This window comes from Staurois parvus, unplaced genomic scaffold, assembly GCF_062004578.1.
Source record: "Staurois parvus isolate SC_StPar_1 unplaced genomic scaffold, SC_StPar_1.0 ptg001267l, whole genome shotgun sequence".
In the NCBI taxonomy this organism is placed as follows: domain Eukaryota; kingdom Metazoa; phylum Chordata; class Amphibia; order Anura; family Ranidae; genus Staurois; species Staurois parvus.
Window position 1 is genome coordinate 130,001 of NW_028319063.1, and position 16,585 is coordinate 146,585.

The window sequence follows — 16,585 nt, forward strand, 5'->3', positions numbered from 1 at the left end:
CTGATCAATAAAGTAGAGAACGGAGTTCAGAGGACGGGGTCAGCAGAGCCGAGTAGAGGGGTCAGCTGGGCCGAGGACAGTGGGCAGCAGAGCCAAGGATAGAGGTCAGGAGCTCAAAGGACGGGTCTGTGGAGCCAAGGACAGGAGTCAGCAGGGCAGAGGACATGGGTCAGGCATTCAGAGGGCAGTCAGTGGGATATAGAACGGGCCAGTAGTGCATAAGTCAAGGAATCAGCAGTGCAGGGGTCAACGGGGCAGAGGACAGAGGTCAATGGGGCAGAGGACGGGGGTTAGCAGAGCCAAGGATAGGCCTTTAGAGGACAGGGGTAAGCACGGTGTAGGACAGGGGGCCAGCAGGACATAGAACAGGGACCAGTAAGGCAGAAGACAAGGGTTAGCATGCAAGTGGACAGGAGTCAGATGAATTGAAGACAGGAGTTGAGCGGGGCAGTGGACAGGGGGTCAGCAGAACCGAGGATTGGGGTTGAGAGTTCATAAGACAGGTCAGCAGGTTAGAGAACAGGGGCCAGTAGGGTAGAGAAGGGGGGGGGGGGGTCAGGAGTTGAGAGTGTAGGAGGTCAGCAAAGCCGAGGATAGGGCTCAGGATTTCGGAGTTCAGGGGTCAGCAGGGTGGAGGACAGGGGTCAGCAGGGTGGAGGACAGGGGTCAGCAGGGTGGAGGATAGGGGTCTGCGGAGCTGAGGACAGGAGTCCTATATCCTACTGACCCCCTGTCCTCTGAACGCCTGACCCCATGTCATCCTCATTGAGCTCTGCAGAGTGTAACTTCAGCTCGTCGCCCCCTGCTTTCAAAGCTGTGAGATCCTGTGTATATTCTGTACTGTGAACAGATGTAGAGAAGACTGCAGACAACCGCTTCAGTACTTCATGCTTTCACCCCCTTCCTGCCTGGGCCAGTTTTCAGCCTTCGCTGTTACACTTTGAATAACAATTGCGCGGTCAGGCAACACTGTACCCATAAGAAGCCTTTTGCATTTTTTTTACACAAATAGAGTTTTCCTTTGGTGGTATTTAATCAGAAAACTGAGGATAAAAAGGGAACAACTTATGTAGCAGGATTTGTTTTATCTCTTTATCTAATCACTTCACTGGGTAAAGGTTTGCAACCACCCCCTTGCTGCAGCCCATCAGGACCCGTAATGCACTAGGCCAGTGGTCGGGAAGCCGCGGCTCGCGAGCCACATGCGGCTCTTTACGCGCTTTAATGCGGCTCTTGTGTGCCGGGCGCCCGCTCCCCTCCCTCCTCTCAGGCGGCAGGGACTCTGCAGCGTGATCCAAAAAAGAAACAGCCAGGGCAGCGCGCTCAAATGCAATGATTGCCAGTCTCGCTGCCACTCACATCCTGATAGCCAGTGATTGGCTGTCAGGATGTGTGTAGGCGGGGCAGCGTGACGAATGTGAGGGGAGCTAGGCTCCTCTCACAGTCCGCCCTGAAGAACGGAACGGCGCGGGAACACGGCGAGAGGAACGCGCGGAGCAAAGGTAAGTGAATTGACACAGGGGGGACTTGCTACTTACTACTACTATATGAGGGATGAATTAATATGGGGGATGAATTACTATAGGGGGGATGAATTACTATAGGGGGGATTAATTACTGTATGGGGGATGAATTACTATAGGGGGGATGAATTACTATGGGGGATGAATTACTATATGGGGGATGAATTACTATGGGGGATGAATTACTATATGGGGGATGAATTACTATATGGGGGATGAATTACTATATGGGGGATGAATTACTATGGGGGATGAATTACTATATGGGGGATGAACTATTATAGGGGGGATGAATTACTATGGGGGATGAATTACTATAGGGGGGATGAATTACTATATGGGGGACGAATTACTATAGGGGGGATGAATTACTATAGGGGGGATGAATTACTATATGGGGGATGAATTACTATATGAGGGATGAATTACTATGGGGGATGAATTACTATATGGGAGATGAATTACTATGGGGGATGAATTACTATGGGGGATGAATTACTATATGGGGGATGAATTACTATATGGGGGATGAATTACTATATGGGGGATGAATTACTATATGGGGGATGAATTACTATTTGGGGGATGAATTACTATGGGGGATGAATTACTATATGGGGGATGAATTACTATATGGGGGATGAGTTACTATGGGGGATGAATTACTATATGGGGGATGAATTACTATGGGGGATGATTTACTATAGGGGGGATGAATTACTATATGGGGGATGAATTACTATGGGGGATGAATTACTATATGGGGGATGAATTACTATATGGGGGATGAATTACTATGGGGGATGAATTACTATATGGGGGATGAATTACTATATGGGGGATGAATTACTATATGGGGGATGAATTACTATATGGGGGATGAATTACTATGGGGGATGAATTACTATAAAACTTATTGAAACTAAAAACAGTGTACCATCCTATGTATTTTCAGTTTTAAAAATGTGGCTCTCAAAATAAATTTAAATCGTGGTTTTGGCGAGATTTGGCTCAGTTGAAACAAAAGGTTGCCCACCACTGCACTAGGCTGACTTTAATAACATGTATTCTGGGTTCTGACATGTTGCGCTCATTGTGTGCTTTGAATAGGCCTTCACGTCTCGCCCACTTTATATTGCCCATTACAGCACACTTTCCTGCAAGAAATGGCTGTCTGCATAGGTGGGTGCTGCAGGGACCGTCGGCTGGAACCAAGCAGAGTCAATGTCACCGGAACACCAAGGATCTCCAGTGGCTGTAATGAAGGTTTACATAGTTACAGCAAGACGTTTCAGAGTCTGGCAAGGACCCCTTCGTCAGGTACGGTCACACACCTGATGAAGGGGTCCTGTGAGAGTCCGAAAAGTTGCCTTTGCTGTTAGGGTGGATTTGATTTAAATCACTAGTGCAAAGGCTCGATTTAAATCCTAATTTGTAAAGAGCACCTGTCATCTCTGGTCCCGCAGCGGCTCCTCCTCTGACCCACTGTTGACTCACCGACAGTCCCATTCACTTTAATGGGGCGGCTGGTGATGCGGCAGGGACACAACAAGGTGAGGGACGTGGCAGCAGGAGGTGAGTGGATGTCCGCTAACAGGCGCTGCCATGATGAATCTAAGATGACAGGTGCTCTTTAAATGTAAGGAATCCGACTTGTTCTTTCTGGTAGAATCTTTTATATTTGCAAACCAAATGAAGGTTTCCTTTTTAGAATAATAAGCTGTCAGGTTAGTAAAACATCGATCTCAGAACCGATTTTAGGGTAATAGGTTCATCACACAAAGCTGGAGAACGACTCAAATTCTTTTGTTTCATGTTTTCTTCTCATGGTTACTGTGAAATTGTGTGATTGCGTCAATGCCGTGCGTGTGATCTCAGCTGGCAGAGCTAGGATTCATTGAAGGAGTTTACCAAAAATGTAAATATTGCGGAATATACAGCCTCATGCTACATAACTGCACTCCATTTCATGCTGAAAAAACGAAATGATTATTGTATTTTAAAAAGAAAACTATCTTTAGATAGATTTTTACTCCAAACGCATTTCATTAAAATAAATTTGATAAAAATTTAAAAAATCCAATTTAAATTAAAAAAAAAATCCAGTTAAAAAAAATAGATTTTTTTTTTTTATTTAAATTTTTTTAAATCATCGATTTTTTTATCCACCTTGCTTGCTGTTACTATGTAAACCTTCATTAAGCTGACACCACCGTTTGTGGAAGGGAGTTCCACATCCTTCCTGCTCTGACAGTAAAGAATCCCCTACGCAACTTAGCCCTGGTTCACACTGATGCGGTGTGGAATTTGCAGCGTTTTCAGTGTGAATTCCCCACCGCATCAGAATCGCCCCCCCCTTCATGCGAACCACTGCGGGTGTGTATGTTACGTTAACAACACCCCAAAAGCGGTCCCCAAAATGCGGTGCGATGTGCAGCCCAGAAACAATGGTGCGCATTTTATTTTATTTTTTTTATCCTACCTAAAGCTCACTGACACTAACTGAAAAAATCCTATTCAAAATATACTGACCTTGACCCCAACCTTTGACCCTGACCTTGGCCTTTGACCTCCAACACTAACCCTGGCACTGACCTAGATCAAATCTTGATCTAGCTATTTTATTTTTTGTTTTATTTTGTTTTGTTTATTTACATCTTTCTCTCCAACAAGGAGAGAAAGAAACAATGTATCCTTCTCTCCATTCAGAAGAGGAAGTAAACACAGGGGTGGGCTACACAGTGACTAATCACTGTGATAGCCAATCAGAGGCTATCACGACAATCAGGTGACTCTGAGCCCGGCTTCACACTCATGCGGTGTGGTACATCACATGTGATTCGCACAGGAACCGCACCGCATTTCTCTGCAAATCACATGCAATTTGTGTGCGGTGCAATCGGAGCCGTACATTATGTATGGCTCTAATCGCACCAAAAAGGTGCAGGCCCCTTTTTTTGGTCCGCACTAGAATCGGTTCGCACGGGTATTCTCACCTATGCGATCCAATTCTGCACATCGCACCGCGTTTTGCGGACCTCTTTCGGGTTGTTGTTAACTTAACGTACACACCCGCAGCGGTTCGCATGAACGGGGTGCGATTCTGATACGCATGGAAAACGCTGCAAATTCCGGACCGCATCAGTGTGAACCCGGGCTAAAGCCTTTTTGGACCCACATTGGAGATCCTTGGTGTGCCGGTGACATTTCTCTCCGGTGTATAGAGGTGAGTTACTGATTTACAGAATGGAATTTCTGCTATGTGTACTTAAATGTCATGTGTGACCCCCTATAGGAGAGCTGTGGGCGGGGCTGTGGTGGTTATGTAGAATGTGACTGTTACTTTTATTATTTGTAGAAAGACATTGAAGGCTCCTATGGTCCAGAGGCTGATCTTTACGTCCATCCAAAATGCCCGGTAAGTAAAGTTCGGCTTTGTATCCAGTTCTAGGCTCACTGCGTGCTACACTTCAGTCTGTACTACACTGCCGGAGCTTCACCTTCCCAAGCAGAGGTGGCGCTAGAGGGAAAGGAAGCAAATGTGACAATTACTCAGAGCCCATCGTGCTGCAAGGGCCCCCTTCCAGCAGCAGTAATGCAGGCGTACCTCGGTTCACGAATGTACCGTATTTTTCGCCGTATAAGACGCACCTGACCATAAGACGCACCTAGGTTTTAGAGGCAGAAAACAGGAAAAAAAAATTCTGAACTAATGGACTGCAGACACAGTACAGGAGATGACCAGAGACTGCAGAGACAGTACAGGAGATGACCAGAGACTGCGGACAGCACAGGGATGACCAGAGACTGCGGACAGCACAGGGATGACCAGAGACTGCGGACAGCACAGGGATGACCAGAGACTGCGGACAGCACAGGGATGACCAGAGACTGCGGACAGCACAGGGATGACCAGAGACTGCGGACAGCACAGGGATGACCAGAGACTGCGGACAGCACAGGGATGACCAGAGACTGCGGACAGCACAGGGATGACCAGAGACTGCGGACAGCACAGGGATGACCAGAGACTGCGGACAGCACAGGGATGACCAGAGACTGCGGACAGCACAGGGATGACCAGAGACTGCGGACAGCACAGGGATGACCAGAGACTGCGGACAGCACAGGGATGACCAGAGACTGCGGACAGCACAGGGATGACCAGAGACTGCGGACAGCACAGGGATGACCAGAGACTGCGGACAGCACAGGGATGACCAGAGACTGCGGACAGCACAGGGATGACCAGAGACTGCGGACAGCACAGGGATGACCAGAGACTGCAGACAGCACAGATGACTGCTGACCTTTGGGGAGGTGGGGAGCGGGTACCTGAATTTGACAGGTACCCACTCTTACTTCCGCGGAGTTTTTGTTTGATCTTACCTGTTCCTCGATCCAGCCGCGCGCTGTCTTCCCGGCTTCTGTAATGGCGCTCGGCATGACAGCCGGGTGCCCAGTGTGCATGAGCGAGAAGCACTTGCGCTTTGTGATTGGTCCGGCGGCTTCTGGGATCTGTCATGTGTCCCAGGTACCGCCTTACCATTCACAAAGCGCACCGCTTCTCGCGCATGCGCACTGGGCACCCGGCTGTCATGCCCAGTGCCCACACTACAGAAGCCGGGAAGACAGCGCGCCGCTGGATAGAGGAACGGGTAAGGTCCCACTGCAGAGCTGAGCGGCCGGCCCGGTATTCTGACACGGCCGCGGTGGAAATACCGGACCGGACGCTCCATATTCGCCTTATAAGACGCACTGACATTTCCCCCCCCCAGTTTTGGGGACGAAAAAGTGCGTCTTATACGGCGAAAAATACGGTAATTCTGCGGGACTTTTCATATTGCGAAACATTCATAAACTGGTTTCCCATAGGAATGCATTGAAAACCAATTCATCCATTCCGGAGGTCAGAAAAAAGTAAAAAAAAGTCTTTTATCTGTTCAAATCTCTTTATAAAGTGCACTTTAAAGGCATAAATACTGTACAGGGACATGATTAACAATTAATTAGTAAATGCACTGAAAATCAATTAATCCGTTCCGGAGGTCAGAAAAAGTACAAAAAAGTATTTTTTCTGTTCAAAACATTTTATAAAGTGCACTTTAAAGGCATAAATACTGTACAGGGACATAAATAAAAATTAATTAGTAAATGCATTGAAAACTAATTAGTTCTGGTGGTCAGAAAAAAGTCAAATTTCTTATCTGTTCAAAACTCTTTATAAAGGCATAGTACTGTACAGGGATGTGATTAAAAAACAAATCATAAATGCATTGCAAAACCAATTAATCCGTTCGTATTGTGAAAAATATTCGTAAACCGAGCAATTATTTTCAGTGGATTTCATTTTTAAATCAAAAATTACGTAAACCGAGGTGTGCCTGTATTGTATTACAATCAATGCACGCCAGGGGTTGCAGTGCCCACAACCCTGTAATACCGGGGTTGATGTACTAAAACCAGAGAGTGCAAAATCTGGTTCCCCGGTGCATAGTAACCAATCCGCTTCCAGGTTTTATTGTCAAAGCTTAACTGAAGAAGGTGGAGTTAGAAGCTGATTGGTTTCCATGAACAGCGGCACCAGATTTTGCACTCTCCAGTTTTCGTAAATGAGCGCCATTGTGTGCCTACTCCTCCACCCAGACCGCTGTGTCTGCCATGGCATCTGTCTGCAAGAGGTGAAAGGAAGCCGTTTCAGTCCAGGAGAGGAGCCGGTACGACTGTGCGAGACTGGAGGTAAGGTCGGAGTTCCGCTTTTATTGTAATCCAGCAATACACTACACAGTGCTTTTAGGAGCAGGGCCACCGCTGGCGTGATAAAGGCATGACTCCTGTATAGGACCTGGACAGAAATCCTTCAGGAGAGGGTCTGCCATCCAGTACCTACATCACTTGTCATACAGAGGATTGCTTCAAAAAAGTCCTGGATTCTTTCTTGGATACACAGAATATAATTGGACCAAGGGCGGACTGACAACTCATGTGGCCCCCGGGCAATAGGGGATCATGGGGCCCCTGTGTCCTCGCCCACACCCAAAAAAGCCTATAAAAAGGTACCAGGGGCATCTCATGGGGCCCCCTACTGACCCCGGGCCCTCGGGCAGTGCCCGAGTTCCCAAATGGTCAGTCCGCCCCTGAACTGGATATAACATTTTTTAGGTAAGGTTGATCCAGGGAATATCCGATTGCCTCTCGGGGGATCAGGAAGGAATTTTTCCCCTACAGGAGCAAATTGGATCATGCTTTGCTGGATTTTTGCCTTCCTCTGGATCAACTGTGGGTGTAGGAGTATAACTTTTTTTTTTTTTTTATGGTTGAACTGGATGGACTTTTGTCTTTTTTCAGCCAGACTAACTATGTAACAGATAAAGAGCAGGGTGCTGGATGCAGGAGGCTAGATAAGCAGAGCAGTGCCGCTGCTTGTGTGGCGCCATTTTTAAAAGTGTGTCCCAGTGCCACCAAATCAAAGATTCTCTTCATTTCCCTTTTTTTTTGTCTCTCAGTCACAGCCCAAGCCTTTGTCACCCTCGGCACCAATGACCTCTATTGTCAAGGAGCGTTAGTTCTCGGCAGATCGCTAAGAAATCATAAAACATCCCATCAGCTGGTGGTCATGGTGACGTCGGAGGTTACAAGTCGAATGAGGTAAGACTGATCTAGGCTGTGTTCAGGAGTCCACCATTTTTTATGCCCCTTTCCCAGGTCACCACCGCCCCAACTCACCCGAATGACACCTAATTTTTGCCACAGTCTTTTTTTTTTTTTTTTTTCCAGTTGCTAGGGTGCTGGCGCAGCAGCTAATGATGCGGTAGCCCAGCCACCAGTGTCCCAGCAACCAGTGACAACGTGTGTCCTTTGCTGCAAGGATGCTGGCAATTGGGCTGTATGGCATAGTTATTTTTCTCCCACTGACCCCATCTATGGGACACTATTCCTTCAACTGACCTCATCTATGGGGCACTATTTTCCCACTGACACCATCTATGGGGCACTGTTCCTTCAACTGACACCATCTATGGGGAACTCTTCCTTCAACTGATCCCATCTATGGGGCACTAGTTCTCCAACTGACCCCGTCTTTGGGGCGCTAGTTGTCCCACTGACCCCGTCTTTGGGGCGCTAGTTGTCCCACTGACCCCGTCTACGGGGCGCTAGTTGCCCCACTGACCCCGTCTACGGGGCGCTAGTTGCCCCACTGACCCCGTCTACGGGGCGCTAGTTGTCCCACTGACCCCGTCTACGGGGCGCTAGTTGTCCCACTGACCCCGTCTACGGGGCGCTAGTTGTCCCACTGACCCCGTCTACGGGGCGCTAGTTGTCCCACTGACCCCGTCTACGGGGCGCTAGTTGCCCCACTGACCCCGTCTACGGGGCGCTAGTTGCCCCACTGACCCAGTCTACGGGGCGCTAGTTGCCCCACTGACCCAGTCTACGGGGCGCTAGTTGCCCCACTGACCCAGTCTACGGGGCGCTAGTTGCCCCACTGACCCTGTCTACGGGGCGCTAGTTGCCCCACTGACCCTGTCTACGGGGCGCTAGTTGCCCCACTGACCCTGTCTACGGGGCGCTAGTTGCCCCACTGACCCCGTCTACGGGGCGCTAGTTGCCCCACTGACCCAGTCTACGGGGCGCTAGTTGCCCCACTGACCCCGTCTACGGGGCGCTAGTTGCCCCACTGACCCCGTCTACGGGGCGCTAGTTGCCCCACTGACCCCGTCTACGGGGCGCTAGTTGCCCCACTGACAGCATTGATGGGGCACTATTCCCATTGATACCAACAATGGGGCATTAGTCCTTCCATTCAAACCAATGATGGTGTATTACTTATGCCCACTAATGTCGGGGAATTTTTTTACTCTCTGAAGGACATTAAAATGGCCCTTTGCTTAGAAAGTTTGGAGACCCCAGGCATAGTGGGTTGTAGTTTTCTAACTTTCTATATACAGCTCATCAGACGCGGTTCCATCCAACATGGCCCTTCATTCATTCTCCTGTTATCTTGTGTTTTCCACAAACCGCGATCAAAGATCTCCGGTGTAGAGCTGGCCATACCACATTGGGAAATGAGCATCCCCTGCATTTTATATAGGGGGTTCACTCTATAGATGGTTGGTGCAGCTTGGTAAATTGTTTTGCTTTTCTATTTAAAGGGGAATCCTCCAGGAAGTTTTTGATGAAGTAGTTGAAGTGGATGTCTTAGACAGCGCAGACACGGTACGCCTGTCTTTGTTGAAGAGACCAGAACTTGGGGTGACCTTCACCAAGATCCAGTGCTGGACCCTTACACAGTACATAAAGTGCGTGTACATGGATGCTGACACCATCGTGAGTACGGCAGGACCCAATGTGGACCTATATTGGTCCTTCCCTGTAAATTGCAGGACTTTTTGTCCGTGTTCTGGGATATATGCCCTGATTATAAGAGGCAGGACAAGTATGCATGACCTGAACCCCGGGGTATGGCTTTCTTTGGCTTTAATGTAGTGGACCATACCACTACATGTGTTTTGTTTTTTTTTCCATTCTCTTTTTAAATGTGTACTGAAAAAAAAAAAGAGACTAAACACGTTTTTAATTTTAATGATTAAAGTAGAAGTCATCACAAAAAGCCACATCCATTAACTAAACAAGAACAATATAGGGAAATAATGAAAAAAGGTCATGTAGAAAAGTTTAGAAACCCTTTGGGGACTGTTCATAAAAATTTGCTGTGCGAATATCTCGGCATTTGCAGAGCCACTGAGAATCATCACCTTAACCACTTCCCGTCCGGCCCATGTACATAAACGGCCGGACGGGAGCAGTGCAGGGGCGGGTGGCCGTTTATAAATGGCCTCCCCTCTCCCTGATTGTGTGCGCTCCCTGGGATCCGGTGCCCACTGTGTCCTCACAGGACACAGTGGAAAACCGATTGTTGTAAAGGACCTCTGTGTGAGGTCCTGATCATGTGATCACTGATTGGCCAATCAGTGATCACATGAAGAGTAGTAAGCAAGATGTCACTTCTGACATCATTGCTTACTATGTGTGAAATCTGTGAATGATCACAGAGGTCACATGGTACAGGGCCATTCACAACAGCCTTGTACCTTGTGACAAGCTGTGGCCAATCACAGCTCGCACAGTATTTCTCAATGGCTGCAAGAATGCAGCCATAGAGAAATGATTGCTTTTACAGCCTTTATGGGTGTAAAAGCAATCAGTATAAAAAAAATAAAAATCTTCATAACCGCCCACTAGTACAGTGTCACCATGGTGACATTCTACTGCTAGGGTGACAGTATGTAAAAAAACAAAAACATAAATAATAATATAAAAAAAAATAAAAATGTAAAAAAATGTTGGTTATAAACTCATTTGGGTTGTTTTTTTTTGCTAAAAAGATAATTGAATACATTTTGGCCAAGATTTATGAAGAAAGATTATTTATTTTTTTTCCAAAATTTTTGGACTTTTTCATTTTATACAGCAAAAAAAAATAAAAATCCCAGTGGTGAATAAATACCACCAAAATAAAGTTTTATCTGTCTCAAAAAAATGCTAAAAAAGTCATATGGGTACAGTGTTACATGACCGCACAATTGTCATTCAAATTGTGATAGCGCTGAAAGCTGAAAATTGGCCTGGACAGGAAGGGGGGGAAAGTGTCTGGACTGGAAGGGGGTGACAGTGTCCGGACTGGAAGGGGGTGACAGTGTCCGGACTGGAAGGGGGTGAAAGTGTCCGGACTGGAAGGGGGGAAAGTGTCCGGACTGGAAGGGGGTGAAAGTGTCTGGACTGGAAGGGGGTGAAAGTGTCTGGACTGGAAGGGGGTGAAAGTGTCCGGACTGGAAGGGGGTGAAAGTGTCCGGACTGGAAGGGGGTGAAAGTGTCCGGACTGGAAGGGGGTGAAAGTGTCCGGACTGGAAGGGGGTGAAAGTGTCCGGACTGGAAGGGGGTGAAAGTGTCCGGACTGGAAGGGGGTGAAAGTGTCCGGACTGGAAGGGGGTGAAAGCGTCCGGACTGGAAGGGGGTGAAAGCGTCCGGACTGGAAGGGGGGGATAGCGTCCGGACTGGAAGGGGGTGAAAGCGTCCGGACTGGAAGGGGGGGATAGCGTCTGGACTGGAAGGGGGTGAAAGCGTCTGGACTGGAAGGGGGTGAAAGCGTCTGGACTGGAAGGGGGTGAAAGCGTCTGGACTGGAAGGGGGTGAAAGCGTCTGGACTGGAAGGGGGTGAAAGCGTCTGGACTGGAAGGGGGTGAAAGCGTCTGGACTGGAAGGGGGTGAAAGCGTCTGGACTGGAAGGGGGTGAAAGCGTCTGGACTGGAAGGGGGTGAAAGCGTCTGGACTGGAAGGGGGTGAAAGCGTCTGGACTGGAAGGGGGTGAAAGCGTCTGGACTGGAAGGGGGTGAAAGCGTCTGGACTGGAAGGGGGTGAAAGCGTCTGGACTGGAAGGGGGTGAAAGCGTCTGGACTGGAAGGGGGTGAAAGCGTCTGGACTGGAAGGGGGTGAAAGCGTCTGGACTGGAAGGGGGTGAAAGCGTCTGGACTGGAAGGGGGTGAAAGCGTCTGGACTGGAAGGGGGTGAAAGCGTCTGGACTGGAAGGGGGTGAAAGCGTCTGGACTGGAAGGGGGTGAAAGCGTCTGGACTGGAAGGGGGTGAAAGCGTCTGGACTGGAAGGGGGTGAAAGCGTCTGGACTGGAAGGGGGTGAAAGCGTCTGGACTGGAAGGGGGTGAAAGCGTCTGGACTGGAAGGGGGTGAAAGCGTCTGGACTGGAAGGGGGTGAAAGCGTCCGGACTGGAAGGGGGTGAAAGCGTCCGGACTGGAAGGGGGTGAAAGCGTCCGGACTGGAAGGGGGTGAAAGCGTCCGGACTGGAAGGGGGTGAAAGCGTCCGGACTGGAAGGGGGTGAAAGCGTCCGGACTGGAAGGGGGTGAAAGCGTCCGGACTGGAAGGGGGTGAAAGCGTCCGGACTGGAAGGGGGTGAAAGCGCCCGGACCGGAAGGGGGGGAAAGCGTCCGGACCGGAAGGGGGGGAAAGTGTCCGGACTGGAAGTGGTTAATACCTCTAATACAGTCATGGCCAGGGCCGTGGATAAGGGGGTTCCACCAGTCCTCACTATCATTCACCGGCTTATGAGGATAACGTTTTCCAGAAGCTCTCCGGCTGATACTTGACCCATCTAGGTCTACGTGAATGTCCATTTCTTGGAAGACTTTCCTGTGCTCTCTCTGTTTTAGGCTCTCTGTAACATAGATGGGTTGTTTGACCGAGAGGAGTTCTCAGCTGCCCCTGACTCTGGTTGGCCGGATTGCTTCAACAGTGGAGTGTTTGTGTTCAGACCATCCATGGAGACCTTTGGTCGGCTTCTTAAGTATGCAGAAGATCACGGCAGCTTTGATGGTAAGCCAAGCCATGTCATTGTACTTCATCACATGGATGCCAGCTGACAGCCATCGGAAGGGATTGTCCCCACTGTGGTTGAAAAAAAATTGCCACTCTTTTTTTCTTTTCTCCTTGAAGATGAAAAATTCTGAGATTCCATCTTCCATCAGTGTGATGGTTTAGCTCCAATGGTGGCCTTTATATGCTTCAGTTTTTTATTCGAATGGCAGTAACTTCCCTTGGATTCAATTTAGATCAGATTCCATCAACCTAAGTCAATCAGCCAAGGCGGACAATTATGGATCGCATGGTGGAAATTATGGATGGATACTTTGTTTATGAATACAATAATCCATAAAATCCTGAGATAACAAGGTGAAAATGGAGATGCGGTTGAAAACTTGCAAATATATCGTAAACGGTTGAAATCTACTTGTCCTGGTATATCAACCAAAAGGCTCCTTTTACACACACTAGATCCATTTTTTTCTCAGCAGGGGATCACATGCACTCTCCCAAAGAAAAAAAAAAAAAACACTGTAGCAATACACACCAAGCGGAGCATGTCCAGAGTGTCTCCTAGAGCTTTGTACTATCAGCAGATGGATTGGGGACAGTAGAAGGGGAGGATCAGAGAAATCAGGATCAAACCACTTTTTTACACAATGCAGAGGATTAGCCTCTTAGGTCCCACAGTGAGTCTAACAAGCATGCTTTACTGCATCTACAGACTGATTGTACTGTTGTGGGTACAAATAAAATAATGCAGTAACATGCATATAACGTTCACAATAGACAAAAATGTGATTTTTTTTTTTTTTTTTTTTTTTTTCCATTTTTTTTCTCAGGTAAGAATATACCGAATGTTTGTAGGGAAGTACAGCATGCGTGTTTCTGTCAGCTAACTGCCTTCTTCAGTGATCAGAATCATACAGACGCGTTAAAAACGCACACAACTGCCATTCATTACAACACAAAGTAGGAATCCAGCCTAAGCACTGAAGAAAGGATAAGCATGACACCTTGCACCTTTTAAAACTTTTTTTTTTTTTTCATATTCCTTTGGATTTCAAGGCTAAATGTAAATGTCCTTATCCCTCAGGCTGCAACATATAGTAACAGCTGTGCATGTCTCCTGCATTCCCCTTATAGACAGCTGGACCCTAATTCTGTGGTCTATAGTTCCTGGACACCCGTGCTCTAAACCAGTCGTCTCCAAACTGAGGCCCTTTGCTTGCCTTTATCCAGCCCTTGGGGCACGATGCCTCTCACTGACACCAACAGTGGGATACTATTTCACTGAAACCAAAAAAATTGGGCACTATTCCTCCCACTGACACCAGCAAAGGGACACTATTCCTCCCACTGACACCATCAAAGGGGCACTATTCCTCCCACTGATACCAGCAAAGGGGCACTATTCCTTCCACTGACACCAGCAAAGGGGCACTATTCCTCCCACTGACACCAGCAAAGGGGCACTATTCCTTCCACTGACACCAGCAAAGGGGCACTATTCCTCCCACTGACACCAGCAAAGGGGCACTATTCCTTCCACTGACACCATCAAAGGGGCACTATTCCTCCCACTGATACCAGCAAAGGGGCACTATTCCTTCCACTGACACCAGCAAAGGGGCACTATTCCTCCCACTGACACCATCAAAGGGGCACTATTCCTCCCACTGATACCAGCAAAGGGGCACTATTCCTCCCACTGACACCAGCAAAGGGGCACTATTCCTCCCACTGACACCAGCAAAGGGGCACTATTCCTCCCACTGATACCAGCAAACGGGCACTATTCCTCCCACTGACACCATCAAAGGGGCACTATTCCTCCCACTGACACCATCAAAGGGGCACTATTCCTCCCACTGACACCAGCAAAGGGGCACTATTCCTCCCACTGACACCAGCAAAGGGGCACTATTCCTCCCACTGACACCATCAAAGGGGCACTATTCCTCCCACTGACACCAGCAAAGGGGCACTATTCCTCCCACTGACACCAGCAAAGGGACGCTATTCCTCCCACTGACACCAGCAAAGGGACGCTATTCCTCCCACTGACACCAGCAAAGGGGCACTATTCCTCCCACTGACACCAGCAAAGGGACGCTATTCCTCCCACTGACACCAGCAAAGGGACGCTATTCCTCCCACTGACACCAGCAAAGGGACGCTATTCCTTCCACTGACACCAAAAATGTGACGCTGTTCCATCCACTGATACCAACAATGTAACGCTATTCCTTCCACTGACACCAGCAATGTGACGCTATTCCTTCCACTGACACCAGCAATGTGACGCTATTCCTTCCACTGACACCAGCAATGTGACGCTATTCCTCCCACTGACACCAACAATGTGACGCTATCCCTTCCACTGACACCAACAATGGGACGCTATTCCTTCCACTGACACCAACAATGGGACGCTATTCCTTCCACTGACACCAACAATGGGACGCTATTCCTTCCACTGACAGCATTAAGGGACGCTATTCCTTCCACTGACACCAACGATGTGACGCTGTTCCTTCCACTGACGCCAGCAAAGGGGCACTATTCCTTCCACTGACACCAGCAAAGGGGCGCTATTCCTTCCACTGACACCAAAAATGTGACGCTGTTCCATCCACTGACACCAATAATGGGATGCTATTCCTTCTACTGACACCAACAAGGGACACTATTATTTCCACTGACACCAACAATGTGACGCTATTCGTTCCACTGACAACAATGGGGTAGTATTCCTTCCACTGACACAAACAAGCAGTATCCCTTCTTCTCGCACAAAACATGTGGCACTATTCCTCCCCCTGATATCAATGATGGGGGCACCCTTCCTCCTACTGACACCAAAATTGGGGCACTATTCCTTCCATAGAGACCAATGATGGGGCATTATTCCTTTTTTTGGCACCAGTGATGAAGCACTATTCCTCCCACTGACACCATCAGAAGGAACTATTCCACTGACACCAACGATGGGGAACGGTTCTCTGCATATTACCATGAATGTTGTACAATTCCTCCCAATAATACCGATGATAGGGAACTATTCCTCCCTCTGACACCAACACAATGCATCATTCCTTCCACTGACACCAACGATGGCGCACTGTTTTCTGAATAATACCATTGATGGGGAACAAACACTTCCAATAATATCAATAATGGGACACTATTCCTCATCCTACTGACCACAGGTGCCAGTGACCACCAAGCCTGAGGCATTGTTTATGCCCACTGGTGCTGGGGCATTGTCTACTCCCACTGGCCACAATCCAGCCACCTAAATCCTGAAGGACATTGAACTTGCCCTTCGCTTTGAATGTTTGGAGACCCGTGATCTAAACATTCGCAAAATAGCTGCTTACCTCTGTATCTGGAGGTCCCCCTGTGATACCAGATTTCACCAGAAGGTGGAGCTGCAGCAAAATGTCATTTCTAGCTCCAATAAAAGCCACAAGTCAAGATGTTTGGGATCAGGGGCTTTATTTATTTATTTCAGGTACTTATATAGCGCTGTCAATTTACACAGCATTTAGACAGGATCCAATGAACCTACCAGTATGTCTTTGGAGTGTGGGAGGAAACCCACACAGGCACAGGGAGAACATGCAAACTCCAGGCAGGAGGTGCCGTGGTTGGGATTCAAACCAACAACCCGAGTACTGCCAGGC

At 48.4% G+C, this 16,585-nt stretch overlaps 1 protein-coding gene across 3 annotated transcripts in view; it reads left to right on the forward strand.

Annotated features, from left to right (window-relative positions):
- Window positions 1-16,585, forward strand: part of LOC149437702 (glycogenin-1-like) — a 39,425-nt gene that overhangs the window by 2,153 nt on the left and 20,687 nt on the right. For all 3 annotated transcript variants that reach the window (XM_089660710.1, XM_089660712.1, XM_089660711.1), the window contains exons 2-5: window positions 4,882-4,941; window positions 8,030-8,171; window positions 9,677-9,851; window positions 12,746-12,908. In XM_089660710.1, coding sequence (XP_089516836.1) covers window positions 4,935-4,941; window positions 8,030-8,171; window positions 9,677-9,851; window positions 12,746-12,908 — 487 coding nt within the window. In that variant the 5' untranslated portion in view covers window positions 4,882-4,934. The remainder of the gene's footprint in view (window positions 1-4,881; window positions 4,942-8,029; window positions 8,172-9,676; window positions 9,852-12,745; window positions 12,909-16,585) is intronic.